The following is a 16414-nucleotide window of genomic DNA, read 5'->3' as shown; positions in this document are numbered from 1 at the left end:
CCCTGAGGAAATGCTGGATGAACAGCTGGGACAAGGCTCAGCTCCAGCTGCCCTCGCAGCCCATGGGAGGAATGCCAGTCCCTGGCCTCAGTGCCAGGCCAGTGCTCTGCTGGGTGGAAAACACAGCGACGGAGCGCACACGTTGGGCTCTTGGTACACGACCCAACTGCAGAGGGGCCAAGAGGCACCCTGAACCCTCCCCAGGGGACTGCAAACACAACCTCCTGCTTCGGAGCAGTCCCTGGCAGGAGCTCCAGGAAGATCTGTCCTGCCCGGGGCAGCGCCCTCCCTGCCCTTACTCCCAGGTAACCACTTGGTGGTTTCGCAGCCATCGCGCTGACCCCGTGGCTGGCTGTGGGCTAACAGGAAAGGGGAGATTCTTTCCCAAGACACATTCATGTCTCGGGTGCCTTAACTGACAAAGCAGTAATGGGGTTTGTACTGGCCACCACAGTCCATTTCATCCTCTGGAGTGGGAGGGATGAGCAGGGGTAGTCACTGATTCCTGCTGGGAAAACAACAGGTCCAGCAACATCCCATTTTTGGGCAACTCGCAGGAGAGAGGCCAAGAGTCACGAGTGTCGAAGCGACTTTAGTTTGTCAGTGGGTAACTCCCTGGCCAGGGACGCAGGCTGGCAGAGGTATCGCGGGTAACCTGCCCTTCTGGGGGAACAGCAAGTCTCCAAACGAGCTGTTTGGAGCAGGCACAGCAGGTTACACCCGAGAAACACCGTACAGCTCCTCTCCTGGAGCACAGCTCAGCCCGTGTGCTCCTGGCCTCATTCCATCTCGGCGCGGAGCGGGGCTGGAGTGCCTGGGTCCACCCAGTCCCGTCCCGAGAGAAAAGGCTCCGAGCCCTCCAGCAGCAGGACAGCGCAGGCGTCGGTGAAATAACTTTATTTAGTGATACACGGCTGTGGTCAGACAGTCCATACCCAGAGTAATAGTCACACGTACTCGGCTAACAGCTACGAGACAGCAGGGCCAGACACACACTCCATATTATACACATCCATAGAGAAGACAGTGGGAAGTGAACTACTTTATTTCACTAGTTACCCGCCCCCCCTCCCCGTTACTCCCTCCCTCCCCCCGGTCCGTGACTCGGAACACCACGACAGCCTGTGAGAAGGGGACAGCAAAACCTGTTCTACGGCAGACACGGACACACCGACAAACATCAGCAATTCCCACACAACAGGGCTATGTACAGAGGGAAGGGGCTGAGCTGCCCGCCGGCGCTGGCACCCGGCTCTGCCAGCTGGGACTGGGGGGGAAGGGGTGGGGGGACACACTCCAGAGGGAAATGGGAAGCCACATCCCAGCTTCCTCCTGCAGGCCAGCTCACCCGGAGAGGAAGGGACAGGGCTCTGGGGAACACAAGGTCAGTCACTGGCAGCGAGGCCCCTTGCCACCAGTAGCCAACGCGGCTGGAGAGCAGCCCCAGTGCTAGGAGAGCCGGGTGCTCCCCCCCCTGCCGGGCACTGCCAGCTCCCGCTCCAAGGCTGCCCCTTCTCCTCCCTTGCCGGCCCACAGGCCCCGAAGCACACACGCTGTGTCAGTGACCGACAGGCATCCTGCTAGGGCAGGGTCACAACCACCAAACGCTGCTGTCCCCACCTGCCACACTGCCTGTCGCCCTGCTGCCCACGAGCATCGCCCTGTCAGCACGGCATAGGCCGGGTGATGAAAAGAACAGGGAATGGCTTCCCACCATCCAACTGGTTTAGTCTCCTCTCTGTCAACAGACAAATCTACCGACTCCTGGTTGAGATAGATGGATGAAAACCCCCTAGTAAAAGTCTCTGAAAAGCTCTACCAATGTAATTAGAAACCAGGGGCAGGGGAAGAGGATGCATTTCTTGACCTCCAGGGTCAAGAAGTGAGACCAAAATTCACTTCAGCAGCATACATCCCTCCGTTCCTCCATCCAGGTCTGACAATAAATCCCTGCCGCTGCTCATCTCAGCTGTGGCAATGCTGCGGATTGACACTACTCCAGAAGTGAAAGGGCTGCTAGCCCCATCGCCCAGAAACCCACCACAAAGGCAGAAGCAGCTGTGTATGACTCCATTAAGCAGTAATCTAGGAATGAGGGTAGAAGAGCTATCACTGCCCTTCCATCTGCTGCAGCCCTCCTGCTCCGCATGAAGCAGCTCCCAGTCTGTGTGACGAGGAACAAGAGAGGAGAGACCAGGAAAGGAGCCTGAGGAGCATCCATGACTCCCAGGGCAGGTATTGCTCCTGTAGTGATGGATTTCGGATAACTGTTGGCTTTCACTGTTGACAGACAGGACCCAGACAAACCATCCCAAGGATCTCTCCCCACCCAGCCCCACGCTGCAAAGCCTCTGTCCCCTCTGCCTTCCCCACACCTGACAGCCAGCACTCACCGAGCACCAACACTCTCTGGGTGGGAAGATACTCCAGCTGTGGGATGTCTCTGCTGCGCAAACGGGTGCAACAACGCCAAAGCTATGGCAGTTTGGGGGTTTTCAGTGCTGCGTGTAACACGAGGGGCAAAACTCAGAAGTCGTGAGCAAGAGTTCGCCAAGATCATCCACAGAAAGGAGAAACTGAGGAGCTAGTATTGTGTCTGCCCTGCAGGAAGCAAAAGCCTAGAAACAGAGAACCTGTATTATCCAAAAAGGCAAGGCCAAGTCAAACTGACTGGTTTAAAAGGAGCAGCCTTTCAACAGAGGAAGTGGGGATGCAGGACAAAGACAGGGCTGGAGTGGGCAGGGAACTGGTTAAGATGCAAGGCAGTGTGGAAGGTGGACAGCCCACCCCCAAGCTTTATTTTTGTCTTCCCTAACTTGGTGACTTTCCCATTGCATTCCCAAGATACGTCTGAGCAGACAGGCTCAAGGTGGGGAAGAGGAGGAGGAGAGGAAGAGAGAGAGTGTAAAGGGCACTACAGTGCCAAAGTGCAACAACATAAAAAAATAAAGTAAAAAGACAGGACACTCATTCTGCACTCAGGGCTCATACCATGCAGTAAGAGGGGCGGCCGGGGCTGCTCCCCACCAGTAAACAGGGAGTTCGCTCGCTGAGTAACTGGTTTTTCAGCCCACAAAGTAGGGTTGCCTAGCCAATGAGCGGTGATGTTCTTCAGGGAGACTGGCCGGTCCGGGAACGTGCTGCTGCAGAACGGGCCTGTTAGCAGGAGCACCCGCTCTCCGTTACTGGCTGCTCAGGAGGTTTCTCTAGTTTGATGTCAATCACTGCACGAGGCGAGTTAAGGAGATCACCCAGCTCAAGGGAAAACAAGGAGGAAAGAACAGAGGAAGGGATCAGTAACTGAAAGGGTTGCCAGCTGCCCCTTCTTGGTGAGGGCAGTGTTCCAGCAGGGCACAACACAGCCTGCCTGAACAGCATAAACTGTGAAACCAGTGGACTCGGCATGCCAACACAGTCTCGACGACAGAGCCCAGTCAGACTGGTCTGTGCACCAGACAGCCCTCTGCAAAAAGAGGAGAGTATCACGGTGTTTTAAAACTAGGCAAATCTTACCCCAGGCTGAAGTGGAGAAAGCCAAACTTGTGCTTGCCATTAGAAGTGGTGTGTACATTTACACACAGACCACAAGCACAGTCCTCCATTTACACCCACAGAGAAGCAGCACACGAGTGGCTGTTTCAGCCATCTCTCTGCACAACCCCAGTAAAGCCCGTCCCCACAGCGTGCCAAAGAGCCAGTAAGGCCAACCTGACAAAAGAGAATTGCAAAACTCTGTGAGAACAGGAAAGTTACTGACGAGAAAAGCAAGGATACTGTCTTCTTTGCTCTTCTCTGGTGTGCTGTCCATCCCAGGTAAGGCAGCAGCCACGCGACGGAAAAGCTGAAAAGTAGCAGGAGTTGAGCTGAAGGCTTGCCAGAAAAATGGCATGTTGGCAAACATTGCTTTGCAGCAGATTTAGGAGTCCGAATTGTGAAAACTTGTTATGTGGGCACTTTTGCAAGCAAATCAACGACCAAGAAATGCCCTAAGAATTTGACCTAAGAAATTTATCAGGTTTTATTAAAGAAGTTATTCAATGCCTACCGATCAGTTTCATTTTTCACCTGTTTCTACTTGAATGGAACATGGAATTAATTAGTAACTGTTCTTCCAGGGACACCTGCCCTCAGCAATCGTGTCATCTACCACTTCCAGCCTCGACCGCTCTTGCACGCAGCAGTGTTACAGCGCACAACTCCAGACTCCTGACGAGCAGCCTCACAAGAGGCCGAAGGTTTAAGGAGTCTATGGAATAACTCAGGTTTTACAGCCCATCCTTTCAGTTAAGTCCTGCTGCAAAACAGCCATTTCTAAGCAGAACAGCTGGCTCTGCTGAGCTGCACCTAAGCTATTAAGGATGTGCTAGAGCTGGAAGGACTATCGTATTCCTATTAAAAAAAAAAACCAAAAACTGGTTTTGCACAATTTTCCCAGTCAATGCTTAGAGCTCCTCCTGCTGACATCAACGCAGCAGCTGACACAATACAGACATTGCTGGGCAGTCTGATGAAAAGTGCTGCAAAACAAACTAGAGGAATCATCAGCTAACGATGATTGCAGTCACTTCTGGGTAGCCTGCTCTGAGCACAAGGGTTGGACTAGACGATCTCCAGAGATCCCTTCCAACCTCAACAATTCTAAGATCTTCCTCTGCAGCTTGCAAACAGGAGCAGGACTTTCTACTCTAGTGCATCAGCACATGCAATTATCCCAACTGATATCAACACTGATTTGAGAAAACAATGCATTAACAGTTAATAAAACCAAAGGGAACGTACAAAATTATGTTTGACTGGGCTGCACAAAATACTGGCACTCCTATCCCTCAGCACATTCCCGTTTCAGACTATCCTGTCCCTCAAGGTAAGTTTGCTCAGCTTTAACAGGTAATCACTGACTTGACAGGAGAGGAGCTTCTGCTAGATAAAGCAGCAGTGATCACTGGGCAAGGAGCGTTTCAGGGCTTGATGATAAAAAATGAGTAAGTGTCTGACAGAATACGAAGCCCAAGCAGAAGCACACACACAGAGCAGGGCAGATTTCCCGTCTTTAGGACAGAACATTGATTTACCTGTTTCACATTGTATCCAGTCTTTGCACTGGTCTCAATGAACATCACGTTCAGCTCTTTGGCTCTCTGTTCACCTTCTTCTGTAGTGATTTGCCTGGACAGAGACGCAAACAGAAGCAGAAAGAAAGAACAGACAGGAAGAGTTAGAGATGTCTGTGACTGCACCTTACACCCTGCTTTAGCACTGCTTTCAACACACACACCATAGCCAGTTCTTGGGCTTTCCTCTCACCCTCCTCTACAGAAACCTGTCTACAGCAACAAGAACAAATCACAGAAACGAAAAACCAAAACAAAGAAAAATAGTCCAAAAATGAGACAAAGAAAGCTGCAGGAAAAAACCCAGCCACCAACTGAAGCGACGTTAACAGGAAAGAAAAATATAGTGCGCGGCACTGAATAAGAACAGTGCTATTTTTAGCTCAGCCTTTTGGCCTCAGTCCTTACCTTCCATCATCCCTGGGTTTGCACCGTAGGATGAACGGCTCCCAACGCACTGTATTCCATTTCGGATAACGCGAGCGAGCTCAGCCCGAGGCTGTGGCTTTGCCCAGCCCTAAGAGGCTCCGTGTTTCAGCCTAACCCAAACCTAACCGCCTTTCAGCAGAGAGGCACAGCAGCTTCTCCTGCATATCTCCTGGATATACAGCAGAATTCCAGATTCGAGCCTAGAAGAGGACTGCAGCCACTTACAATGAACTTCTGAAACAAGAATTTCTAGTGCTACATCAACTTCAGCCGTAGCTACGTTTCAAACCATTTTCTGGTAGTTTTAATCCTTACGGCAGTGCCGGGCCAGCTGTCCTGCACCATGCTCCACTTACGTACTATCAGGAAATATTCCAAGGCAGAAATGATCCCACTGGGTTTTCCAGTTCCACACAGAACTGGATTTTGATAGAAATCAGAAAGCCTCAAATCTAAATGCCAGATTATTGAGCTAGGGAGCTGCAGCTAGTTTTAGCTCCCAGGGGGGCACAAGAGACCCTAAGTGGTCAACACGCAGAGCTGGCTCAGGTGGAACATCTCGGATTTTGCTCAGTTGCTTTTGTAAGCTCGTGCTCTTGTAACAAGAAACTTTACTATGAACTTACAGTTGCACACAAAGAGTCACGTAAATAAAATTATTGGAGAAAAAAAAAAGACAGATTTCCTTGCTTTTGCAGGACAAGCTATTTATGCTTCATTTAAAATCAACAATGGTTTTGAAGATAGAGTGGTCGGCCAGTCCCTTGCTTTTACTGGTCAGGGCAGCAAGGCTGCCAGCTCCCCTCCATTACCTCTTGTCTGCCAGGTCGGTTTTGTTCCCCACCAACATGATGATGACATCGCTTCCCCTCTCTGTCCGAACGTCATCAATCCACTTGGAGGTTTGCTGGAAAGAATTCAAGTCTGTAGGGAAGAAGCAAACGGGAGTGCTGAGGCTAGAACTTCTTTTCAGAGAGGAGGAATGCTATGCCTGTACTGAGGGGCTTCTCCAAATCTCCCCACACCACACACATATACATGGCCCACAAACTGTTTTCCACTCAGACAGAAAAACAGGGCAGGGAAAACCCATTTCTAAGGTTAATCATCTTTTTGCAGAACTTGTGGTTGTAACACACTAGTTCTGCTTACAGGTAGCATTCCAAATAACGAGACACCAAAGCATCACTCACTTGTAATGTCATAGACTACCACAGCAATAGTGGAGTCGCGGATGTAGCTGGGAATGAGACTGCGGAACCGCTCCTGGCCTGCTGTGTCCCAGAGCTGCAGCCGAACCTGCTGGTACCAGGCCAGGGAGAGCAGAGAAAGAGACAGCGAGAGAGAAAAGAAAGGAGGAAACTGTCCTTTAGAGAAAAGGCCATTTCTGGAATTCACTGTATGCAGCTCAATCTGAGAAGCTTAGGCTGACCTTGAAATCTTGCCCCAAATATTCCAACACCACAGAAGATGCTTTTCTGGTTCTGTTTGTCCATGAAGTGCTTTAATCACCTCCTTTGCTTGCCTAGAGATTCTGCTATTCCAGAGAATTCTAGGTTATGGCTACTGCCTCATTGCCAACAGTGGCAGCTAACAAGGAATAGAGCTGGTCTTCCTTGTCCAGCCAGGATTTCACACGGAGCCTGCACAGGGCTCCTGGCCTACAGCATCTCAGATCAAAGCCTTTTGGGCAATTCTCCCATGACAGACATGCCACTGCCTCAGCCCAGACATCACACAGTAAAACAGCATCCATCCTCCCGCACCAAGCACCCAGAAGATGGCAATGGGAATTTTCATGGAAGATTAAGACCATCAGTAACTTAAGTTCCAGCAGAAACAAAAGCAAAGGTTGCACACTGTAGGCTTCACGTGACACACAGGGCATCGGGCTCTCCCTTTCAGACAAGCACAGGAGTCACAAACAAGCACAAATGCCACGAGAGGTACAGTTTGATCCCCAGAACTACACCCAAACACAAACTGATCTTCTATACGTGACAGCTATGAGGTCTGGGACCCGCCTATTTGGAACAGCAATGGTCAAACCATGCCCAGCTCCCCCAGTTTATGCTAACCGACAGCTTTTCACAACGAGGAGCGATACCATGTCCCTCCAAGCCATCACCCCACGTGGTGAGCTGTACAAGCAGCAACACACTGCCAGAAAACAGGATTGCTGCCAGCATTCTCAGCAGGCAGGAGTTTCGAGGGAGGGCAGATACTGATTCCCAGCTTAATTACATGAACTGGTTAGATGTGCTCCCAAAGTCACCTGCTCAGCAACGGGGAGAGCACAGGACAGCGGTTAACACGGCAGCTGGCAGGAGCCTGGCTAAACGGGAGAAAGCAGCTTCCGGACCAGTAATCGGCTCGTTAGAAGAGACACAGAAGCTGGACAGAGCACGTGTCTGCAAAGTGTCTTGCGACAAGTGACTCACGACAACACCCTATCTACATGGGGGTATGCAGATCTGATGCCCCAGGGCTTAAGGAAGATCCAGGTTTGTTAAAGCAATTAGCTCATGCTTGTTTTTAAAGGGAGCAGCAGAAGTCAGGGCTCTTCACTACCCCAGGAAACTCAGGGTGACAAGCTCCAAGCACCTGGACAACATTACTCCTGTGCTGGCAGATCAGATTGGTAATGACAGCTTCTGGCTCTTGCTTCTGGACTTCCCAACAAGCTTCCACACAGCCCAAGGCATTGCTGCCACATCAGACTGTACCCAGGAAGGTCACCAAGGTGGTGATGTAAACACCCCGACCTTCAGCCTCACAGGCAAAACAGCAGTTAGGGGAAGCACCACAGAACTGGGGAAGAACTGGCCTTGGTAGTCTTGTAGTGGAGTACTTGAGGGAAGGCCTTCAGCTTGTATGCAGGTACCACGCGGGCACCCCTGAAGTGACCCGAGAACGCTGGCAGCAATATCCCTGTGGCTTTGTGTTTCCAGGAGTCAAAGTTTGTGTGCACTCATATCGGAGGAGGAGAGAAAATACAAACAGTGCACTCCAACACGACAGCGTGCGAGTGACCCTACCAGCAGGGAAGGATGAAAGATCCTCCACCAAGAATCAACCCAGCTTCTCTTAGAAACAAGGTCTTGTTCAGACAGGGGGGCCTGAGCTGCAGGATGGACTTTCTCCATGGGTGTCTTCACAGGCACTTGTATTTCAGGATGCCCAGCAGATTAACAATAACTTCAGCAATTTCTCTTCTCAGCTCCCTACACGCTAGCAAACGGTTCTTCTCTACTAATTAAGAGCATCTTGGCTGGTACTTAGGTATGACCTATGGGACTGTCCCTGTTTTACACTCCCATGACCAGCATTAACGTACAGGAGGTTAGCTGAGGTTCCCAAATAGTTACCACTAAAGACAATGCAAATAAGTAGCTCTTCAGAGTGGTGAAGGAAACGTGTTTTCCTAATTGCACTAGTGCTCACCATCATCCCGCCGTCAGAAGGACATGAGGAGGCTGCTTCGATAACACAAGAAAACTAAAAGCCTCACAGCCACTAAGAACAGAACAAAGAGCAGTAACAAGAAAAAACGAAATTATCTGAAAAGATCAGACCATTACCAAAGTATGATGAGATCAGCTATCACTTAATTATTTCTGACGTGTCTGGAAGCTGTTAAGAACAGCCTAGACTGGCACAATTTTTCCACCTGCCTGGATAAACAGCATCCTATACTTGTTGCAGCAGTGGGGAGAAAAGGTGCCAACCTGTGCCGCCTGCCACACTGCCTCACCTGGATGAGTCCAGATGAGTTCCCAGTGTAAGTCGTCACGTGCACATCTGTCCTGGTTTTAGCTGGGACAGAGTTAGTTTTTCCTTTTAGGAGCTAGAAGAGCTCTGTGTTTTGGATTCAGTCTGGGATTCCTTGTGAGAAGAAAGCTGACAGTGCACTGATGTTCATAGTTGGTGCTGAGACATCAAGGACCTTTCGGCTCGCCGTGTTTTGCCAGTGTGCAGGAGCACAACGGGCTGGGGGGAGCATGGTGGGACAGAGGGGCCACAACTCCCCTTAGGATTTGAACTCAGACCTAGGATCGAGGGCCAAGTTGGCCAACAGAGTATTCCATAGCATGCAATGTCATTCCCAGTATGGAGATGAGGGCTGACCGGGAAGAAGGGCTTTCACTCTTCTGGGGGCTCTCTCTCTCTTGTTCTCCTCTGGGAACTTGGTGTTAGGACTTATCTGGTTTAGAATCCATTGCTGGGATGAAACAGGTGTTAGTCATCGGATGGTGAGCAATTACACTGTGCATCACTTGTCTGTATACATGATCATCATTCTACATCTATATATTATTATAAATATTACTTTTAATTTTATAATATCATTATTAAACTGTACTGATCTCAACCCAGGAATCTCCTTCCCTTTTCCCCTTTAATTCTCTTCCCCATTCCACGGGGTGAGGGAGGGTGAGCGAGCGACCGTGTGGAATTTAGATGCCAGCTGGGCAAATCACAACATCTCAGCACTCCTCAGACCCCAAACAGATCACTTCAGTTTTACATTAGTTTTCACCAAAGCAGAAATCCTCCCAGAGCCAACTACTCAAGCTACAGGACTGGGAGAAAGACCATCTGCCCTCCACATGCAAGACAAACCATACCACAAGTCTCCTGTTTGTTAAGCACTTCAGTGAACCAAGGTGAAACAAACTCCTGGTCCATAAAGCCTCCCTAAAATGCAGAGTTTGTGACAGAATAAAGGTGGGCCAGAGGTTTTTCATCTGCTACAATCTTTTCCTAGACTTTGTCCACATGGTGTTGGCTCATTGGTATAAATCCTGTCTAGATATTTATGCTGATAACATAGCTTAACCAAAAAAGCCAGATCAAGTGGGATCAATAACAAGGAGTTATAAGGAAATAATTGTATTAATATCTTATATTGAAACATTTATGCCAAAAGTTATGGAGGATTTCCCTCTACCCTTGTTTATTCTTTAGAAATTACAGCAGCTGCATCTCTTCTCTTTGGAAAGTTCTTGTTAGTCATACGAATCCACAGCTCTTCTCCAAAGAAATGAGAGTCTTGAATCCTTGTAAGTCGCTGCACAGCTTTTATTTAAATAGGTGTTGCACTGCTTTGCCTACTCTGACAGTGTTCCTTTGCTTCAGCACCTGAAGCTGTTACTTGTATTACCTCTCCAGTTATCCAGAAAGGAAAAGAAATTCATTCTGAGGTTTAAAAAAATAATAAAAAAAAGAAAGTAAAAAGCTTTCCAAAGGCTTCCAATCATCTTTCACTCCAATCAACACAGACACACGGGAAGTCACAACCCCTGTTCACCTACCTGCTAATCCTCTGTGTATCACTTCCACTGTCTGAGCTTTGAGCAGCGCAAGGTTAAACAACTCCCCAGTTTCTGAATTATGGGATGGAGTTACCATTGGTTGTAGGGGAAGATGCTCAGCTATTTCCCCTCAGCCCAGGAAACACCTGCAGTCCTGGGGTTGCTGGCCTGCTTTAGCCCCTTTCAGACACCACCACCACGTCCAGTGCACAGAAGGCACACGTTAAAAGCAAGGTCCCTGCAGCCCCTCTGGCTCAATACCTACTTGTGATGTCAAAGACAATGACAGCCACAGCAGAGTCTCGGATGTAGCTGGGAATGAGGCTGCGGAACCGCTCCTGGCCGGCTGTGTCCCACAGCTGCAGCCTGATCTGGGAAATGGAAAAGCGTAGGGGAAGAGGGAAAGGGAAGAGCAGGGAAATGGAAAACAAAACCAAAACTCAAGTGAAATAAAAATAAAAAAAAAAAAAATTGCAAGGCAAAAACAATGCAGCAAAAGGAAAGGTAAAACGGAACAGAAATGTGAAAAGAGCCATTCTAGCAGTGACCTCAGTGCAGCACAGCTGGGAAAGCTCCCTCCCTCCCTCCACAGCCCCACTGGTGACCCACACACAAACACCTTCTCCCAGTTAATCACAAACCCAGGATACCCCTAAACAGTACTCAGAGCACCTGCTAGCGATGGAAATGGGCACACATACCTCTCAGTGCACCCTGCCATGCCAGGGCTCTGGCTGCAACGGCCACGCGACCCGGCTGCAGCCCACGGCAGCTGGATGTGGTCACTCCAGTAAGGACCACCCCACCCAGCTACCAACCCACCGGGAAAACAGGTGTGGTGCCACAGAGCAGCAGGGTGCGAGCCACAACAGCGAACACCCTCTAGACTGGCTTATCCTGCGCTCAGATCCCACAAGTCTGAGAAGATATCACGACACAGGAAAGGAAATCCCACTCAGTGTTTCCCAAATGAGGTTGCAGCTGGAACACAGAGCTGTCAGCCTGACTGTCAGGATTGACCATGGGGCTTCCTGTGGTCCCAGTTCGCTCAGTGCCACAGCTCCCAGTGCAATCCCACGTGCTGGAAATGGCACACTCAGCTGCTCTCTGTGGCAGGCTAAAGGAGATGATGGTTTTGAGGAACTCAACTCCACATACATTTGTTCCTTCTGCTGGCCAGTACATACTACCCAGGCCGTTTTTAGAGCCGAGGGATTTGGCACAGGCACCATTTCGGGATATGTTCTTTGGTGCAAGGACATATCGAACACACCAAAGCACACATGACAGCCAGAGGCTCAGCACTCCTCATGCCAAGCGCAGCCAAAGCCTCTTGCAAGATACGGCATCAGCCAGACCAGAGAAATTATTTCAACGCCTGAATCCTCCTACCATGTGTGCTTGTATTTCTCCCTCCTCTTATCCACACTCAACACCTCTTTATTATTTAAACAGGCTTTAGGGGCTCTGTGGACCACTTACATAACCAGGAAAGCTAACAGTATATCCAGCGTTGGAAAGAAAATGGTATTTTCTGGATAGCAGGCCAGAGGGTGGATGACATCCTGACCTACACAGCTACAAGAAACCAAGACTACGCTGCTGAAAACAGCACACAGGCATTCCAACTTGCCTTCCCAAGTGTCAAGGAGAAATCCCAACATCTTTTTCTTCTTCTGCTACTGCCAGTACTGTTGAAGAATGTTATCCAAATAGTTTCTCCCAAACAAACACAAAGTAAGGTCTTTTCTAATAGTGACTCACTGGCGAGATGGCAGAGAAGCACTTGGGAAGCTCACCACACACGCTGGGTAAGACTTCTTCAGAAGCAAAAGACCCAAAGCAACACACAGGACTCCCATTGCACCACCAGCCCCTCCTCCCCACCACGGTTCCATACTTCTCAGCCAGCAGCAAAACCAGCAGAAAGGCAAGTGCCAGCACAGCATGAACTAGTGAAGAGGCAAATACTGAAAGACAGGAGAGGGATGTGAGGGATTTCTTTCTGCAAAAAGGAATCTCATGCAAGCTAAACCCAAGATTGCTTTAGTAACAGTATGTCAGAACCATGTTACAAAAGGAGCCTTGCTACGGTGAGAAGCCATGCCACCACTGGTAATCGTGGATGGCTTCAGGACTGGGAACTACCTGAGGTCTGCTCAGACCCATCTACAATGCCAAGCCCAGGGCCAGAGCTGCAAATTCCGGGAGGAAATGACACCTAAGGTACACGCAGCAGACAGCCCATTCCCTGGGACACGGACATTAGCTTGCCCCAGTTTTGCATGAAAGATTCCAACTTCACTCGGGAGGTATCAGGTGTCAGCAAGCACCAGAAACAGAAGAGCGGGTCAGTGACTTGGTTCACCAAGGCTGTCCCTCCGGAGGCTGCTGGGGGACTCCAGCAGCCTCCAGAGGCGCAGCGGCCGCGGCTCCCCGGCTGCGGTTGCCATGCTGTGGCACAGACGCCTCACTCACCGTGCGGTCTTCAAGATACATGGTTTTTGACAGGAAATCAATTCCAATGGTCGCCTGGAAAGAAGAAAAGCATCAGTAACTGCAACATGCCTTCCAGCATCCGCGCATCAGATCTTTCCGTGCAAACTCTCAGCAACGTTCACAAACTTATCACGAAGCTGTGGAAGCCATTTGCCTTCGATACAGTGGATACAAACAAAGCAGTCTGTGTATCTGCACCATCATCATTTCACATCGTTCTTCCAACACCTCCCAACTGCAGAGAACCTCCAAGACTCGATTTTGGCCTCAGACATTCACACATCTTACCACAGACCACATCTGAACCGGCATCTCCTTCTGGTCTACGCAACTCAGCCTGGCAAGAATTATCGTGTCAGAAATAATGAAAAGGAATAGCAAATCACTGATAGAAATGGCGTGCTGAAGGCTAAAAAGCAATGTTTATTCAGGACTTTACAATTAAGAACATGCTTCCTTTGCAGTGACATCCAGGAGCTTCGTTTCCCAGGCAGTTCTTTCTGCAAGTCTCCTTTCTGCAGCCTCCTCAGCCCTGCACTACTCTGCCCTTGCCGAGATTTCCCTGGCTTTTTCTATCTATGGTCTTTTAGTAAAAAAAATAGTAATAATGAAAACAGAGAGACACAGAGAGAGAACATACCACGCTGACTTCCTGCAGATCTATCTACACTTTGTACTTGCATGCTAGAGACCAAGAACTCTGATAAGCATCTTCATTTCTTATTCCTTCTGTTTTCTGGGACTTCCATATCCATCGCCAGTCCCCCCGACCATCGCCTTCTCTGTGAGCCAACCCCATAAACTAACATTTCTCCCCGTTTTCCTCAAGGCTTCTCACATATCCAGACAGGATTTAAACCTTGATGCTTTTTTGCACACTGCAATTCCTGACATCATATTAGATGCTTGGGCTTAATTACGAAGTCTCATCTCCCTTTCAGGGCACGTTACAACCTTATGTGTGATGCTGAACCGACATCTCACAGGGAAACGTGCCTGCCCCTAACAGTTCTCCCAGGCACACACTTTAATAGCAGGGAACAGATTTACCCATATATATAAAAAAAACAGGCTACCACATACCTGGTAAGTGTTGTCAAAACTGTCATACATGAACCTGGTGATCAGAGAGGTCTTCCCAACTACAAAAGAAGAAAAAAATTACTTTCAAGCAGCAGTGGAAAAAAAAATAAGCACTGCTTTGGGAGCAACAAGTTGGTAGATCATCAGAACAAAGTTGCCAATCTGAGGGTACCTCCCAGCTACACCCTCTTGCGAAAAAGCCAGCTGAGAAACTCATTCACAACACGACAGAAGGATGAAAAGCCAAATCCACCTCAGCAGGTCAGAAATAATCCTGAGGAATACCTGATGAGGAATTGACCAGGAATACCTGGTCTCAAATTAGGCACGTCGTGATGCTACAACAAAGAATTGTTTGTTTGCTTTAAGCAAGCAGTGAATCTGCTTTGTTACTCATATTTTGCTCCTTATGTAATCCCCCAGTCCTGGGCTTGCAAACACAAGAACAAGACACTATTTAGCTGCTTCTTGATGGACAGAAAAGCAACGTGCAAATCTCACAGCCTTTCTTCACAGCAAGGTTTTACATACACAGTAAACGTTGGCGGCTTGTTTAAAAACTTTGTGTCTCCAAATATTGTCCAGGAACGAAACACAGACCTGACAACAAACAGGAATCAAAGACAAGATCTCTGCCTCCCAGTCGGGAAGCTGGAGGTGGCCTAGAAAAATTCAAAGGATGTGGATTGAAGAGGGAAAAGGAATAAACTGCCTGGAAAGGTCGTGAAATTGTGAACATCGGAGAGGGCTAAAAATCAGCAGAGATGTCGATCCCACCTCGGCAAGGCAGGGGAATTGGACAGCTTCTGGAAATTCCTCCAAGACCTACAGTTCTGGGACCGAGAAGGAGGCAGGATCTAAAGAGATCAATACAGCACAGAACACCCCAATTTCAAGAAAGACACACTTCATCCATCTATCAAGAGGAAAGGGGTGCAAAAGGGAGGCAACTCCAGGTAAAACAAAAAAAAACGAAGCCATGAGAGGCACCAGCCATGCTACACAAACAGCTCCGCTCTGCCACGTACCTCCTCTCTCCAGCACGGCCGCACGCCCGCTGTGGGCACGGCCAGGGACATGGCACCGGGGCGGAGCGGCCGCCGCGTTTCTGCGGGCCGCCAGCAAGGCCCGCCCGGCCCCGCGCCTCCTCCCGGCGCGGCCGCACTGCGGGCCGGCCCCGGGGAGAAGGCCCGGCGGTGCATACGGGGAGCCGGGCGCTCGCCAGGCCCCCGCCTCCCGCCGGCGGAGGCCTGAGGCCGGATCGCGGCGGGGCCGCCCCTCCCTCGGGCCGCCGCCCCCCGCGGACGGCTCGCCGCCGCCTCCCCCTCCCGCGAAGAGAAAGGCCCCGAACGGCTCCGCCGCCGCTGCGAGGCCCTCGCGGGCCCCCAACCCCCGGCCCTTACCGGGTCATCGCCCCCCCAGCCTCCCCGGGAGCCCGCGGCGCTTCCTCCCGCAACCCGACACACGCTCCGGCCCCTCAACGGTGCCGCCTCCGCCCCCCGCCCCTCACGGCTCCGCACCGCCCGCCGCGGCGGGAGGCCCACGGCGGCCCCTCAGCCCCCCCACGCCGAGCCCCACCGGCGCCGCCCCCCGCCCGCTCACCGCTCTGCTCGCCCAGGAAGACGAGCTTGAACTTCCGCAGCGGGTTCCCGAACTCGCCGCCGCTGCCGGGGGCGGACATGGCGGCGCGGGGAGGCCGAGCCGGAGCCGTGACTGAGGAGAAGGAGACACCGCCGCGCGCGCACACCGGCCCCGCCGCCGCCCCGCCCAGCCGCTCCCGCTCGTCACTTCCGCCGGCGTCACCGCCGCGCGTCACCCCCGCCCCGCCCCCCGGGGCGGGCGGTTGCCATGGCGGCGGGGCGGGAGGGGCCTGTGGGCGGGGCCCGGCCGCCCGCCCGCTTCGGGACCCACCGCGGCACCACGAGACGGAGCCTGCACCGGGCCGCCGGGGCGGGTTTATTTGTAACGGTGTCACAG

The 16414-nt window shown here is 51.0% G+C and overlaps 1 protein-coding gene across 6 annotated transcripts; it reads right to left on the bottom strand.

Annotated features, from left to right (window-relative positions):
* Positions 1 to 2436: 2436 nt before the first annotated feature.
* On the bottom strand, positions 2437 to 16133 carry RAB41 (RAB41, member RAS oncogene family). Of its 6 annotated transcripts, XM_086619379.1 has the most exons (9): positions 16040 to 16133; positions 14438 to 14496; positions 13334 to 13387; positions 6734 to 6839; positions 6352 to 6464; positions 5305 to 5389; positions 5073 to 5146; positions 3775 to 3841; positions 2437 to 3224 (listed from the first exon to the last, which is right to left on the bottom strand). In XM_086619379.1, exons 1-9 carry the CDS (start codon positions 16116 to 16118, stop codon positions 3160 to 3162), a joined length of 702 nt encoding a protein of 233 aa, XP_086475505.1. In that variant the 5' UTR covers positions 16119 to 16133; the 3' UTR covers positions 2437 to 3159. The 6 variants fall into 6 exon arrangements, with proteins under 6 accessions (XP_086475505.1, XP_086475506.1, XP_086475508.1 ...); XM_086619380.1 differs by lacking the exons at positions 5305 to 5389; positions 6734 to 6839 and adding an exon at positions 11121 to 11226 and having other exon boundaries at positions 5073 to 5166; positions 6353 to 6464; XM_086619382.1 differs by lacking the exon at positions 5305 to 5389 and having other exon boundaries at positions 5073 to 5166; positions 6353 to 6464; positions 6734 to 6842.
* Positions 16134 to 16414: the final 281 nt, after the last annotated feature.

This window comes from Tauraco erythrolophus, chromosome 13 (assembly GCF_009769465.1).
Source record: "Tauraco erythrolophus isolate bTauEry1 chromosome 13, bTauEry1.pri, whole genome shotgun sequence".
NCBI classification, from domain to species: Eukaryota; Metazoa; Chordata; class Aves; order Musophagiformes; family Musophagidae; genus Tauraco; species Tauraco erythrolophus.
This window is presented reverse-complemented; position numbering and strand designations above follow the sequence as displayed.

Excerpts from the sequence above, each read along its gene's own strand:
- RAB41 (XM_086619379.1), bottom strand. The coding sequence starts at position 16,118 with ATGTCCGCCCCCGGCAGCGGCGGCGAGTTCGGGAACCCGCTGCGGAAG. Across the intron at positions 5,147-5,304 it reads ACAGGTTTCTGTAGAGGAGG|GTGAACAGAGAGCCAAAGAG; the intron begins GTGAGAGGAAAG and ends CTACAGAAGAAG. Across the intron at positions 3,842-5,072 it reads CTGGATACAATGTGAAACAG|CTTTTCCGTCGCGTGGCTGC; the intron begins GTAAATCAATGT and ends GCTACTTTTCAG.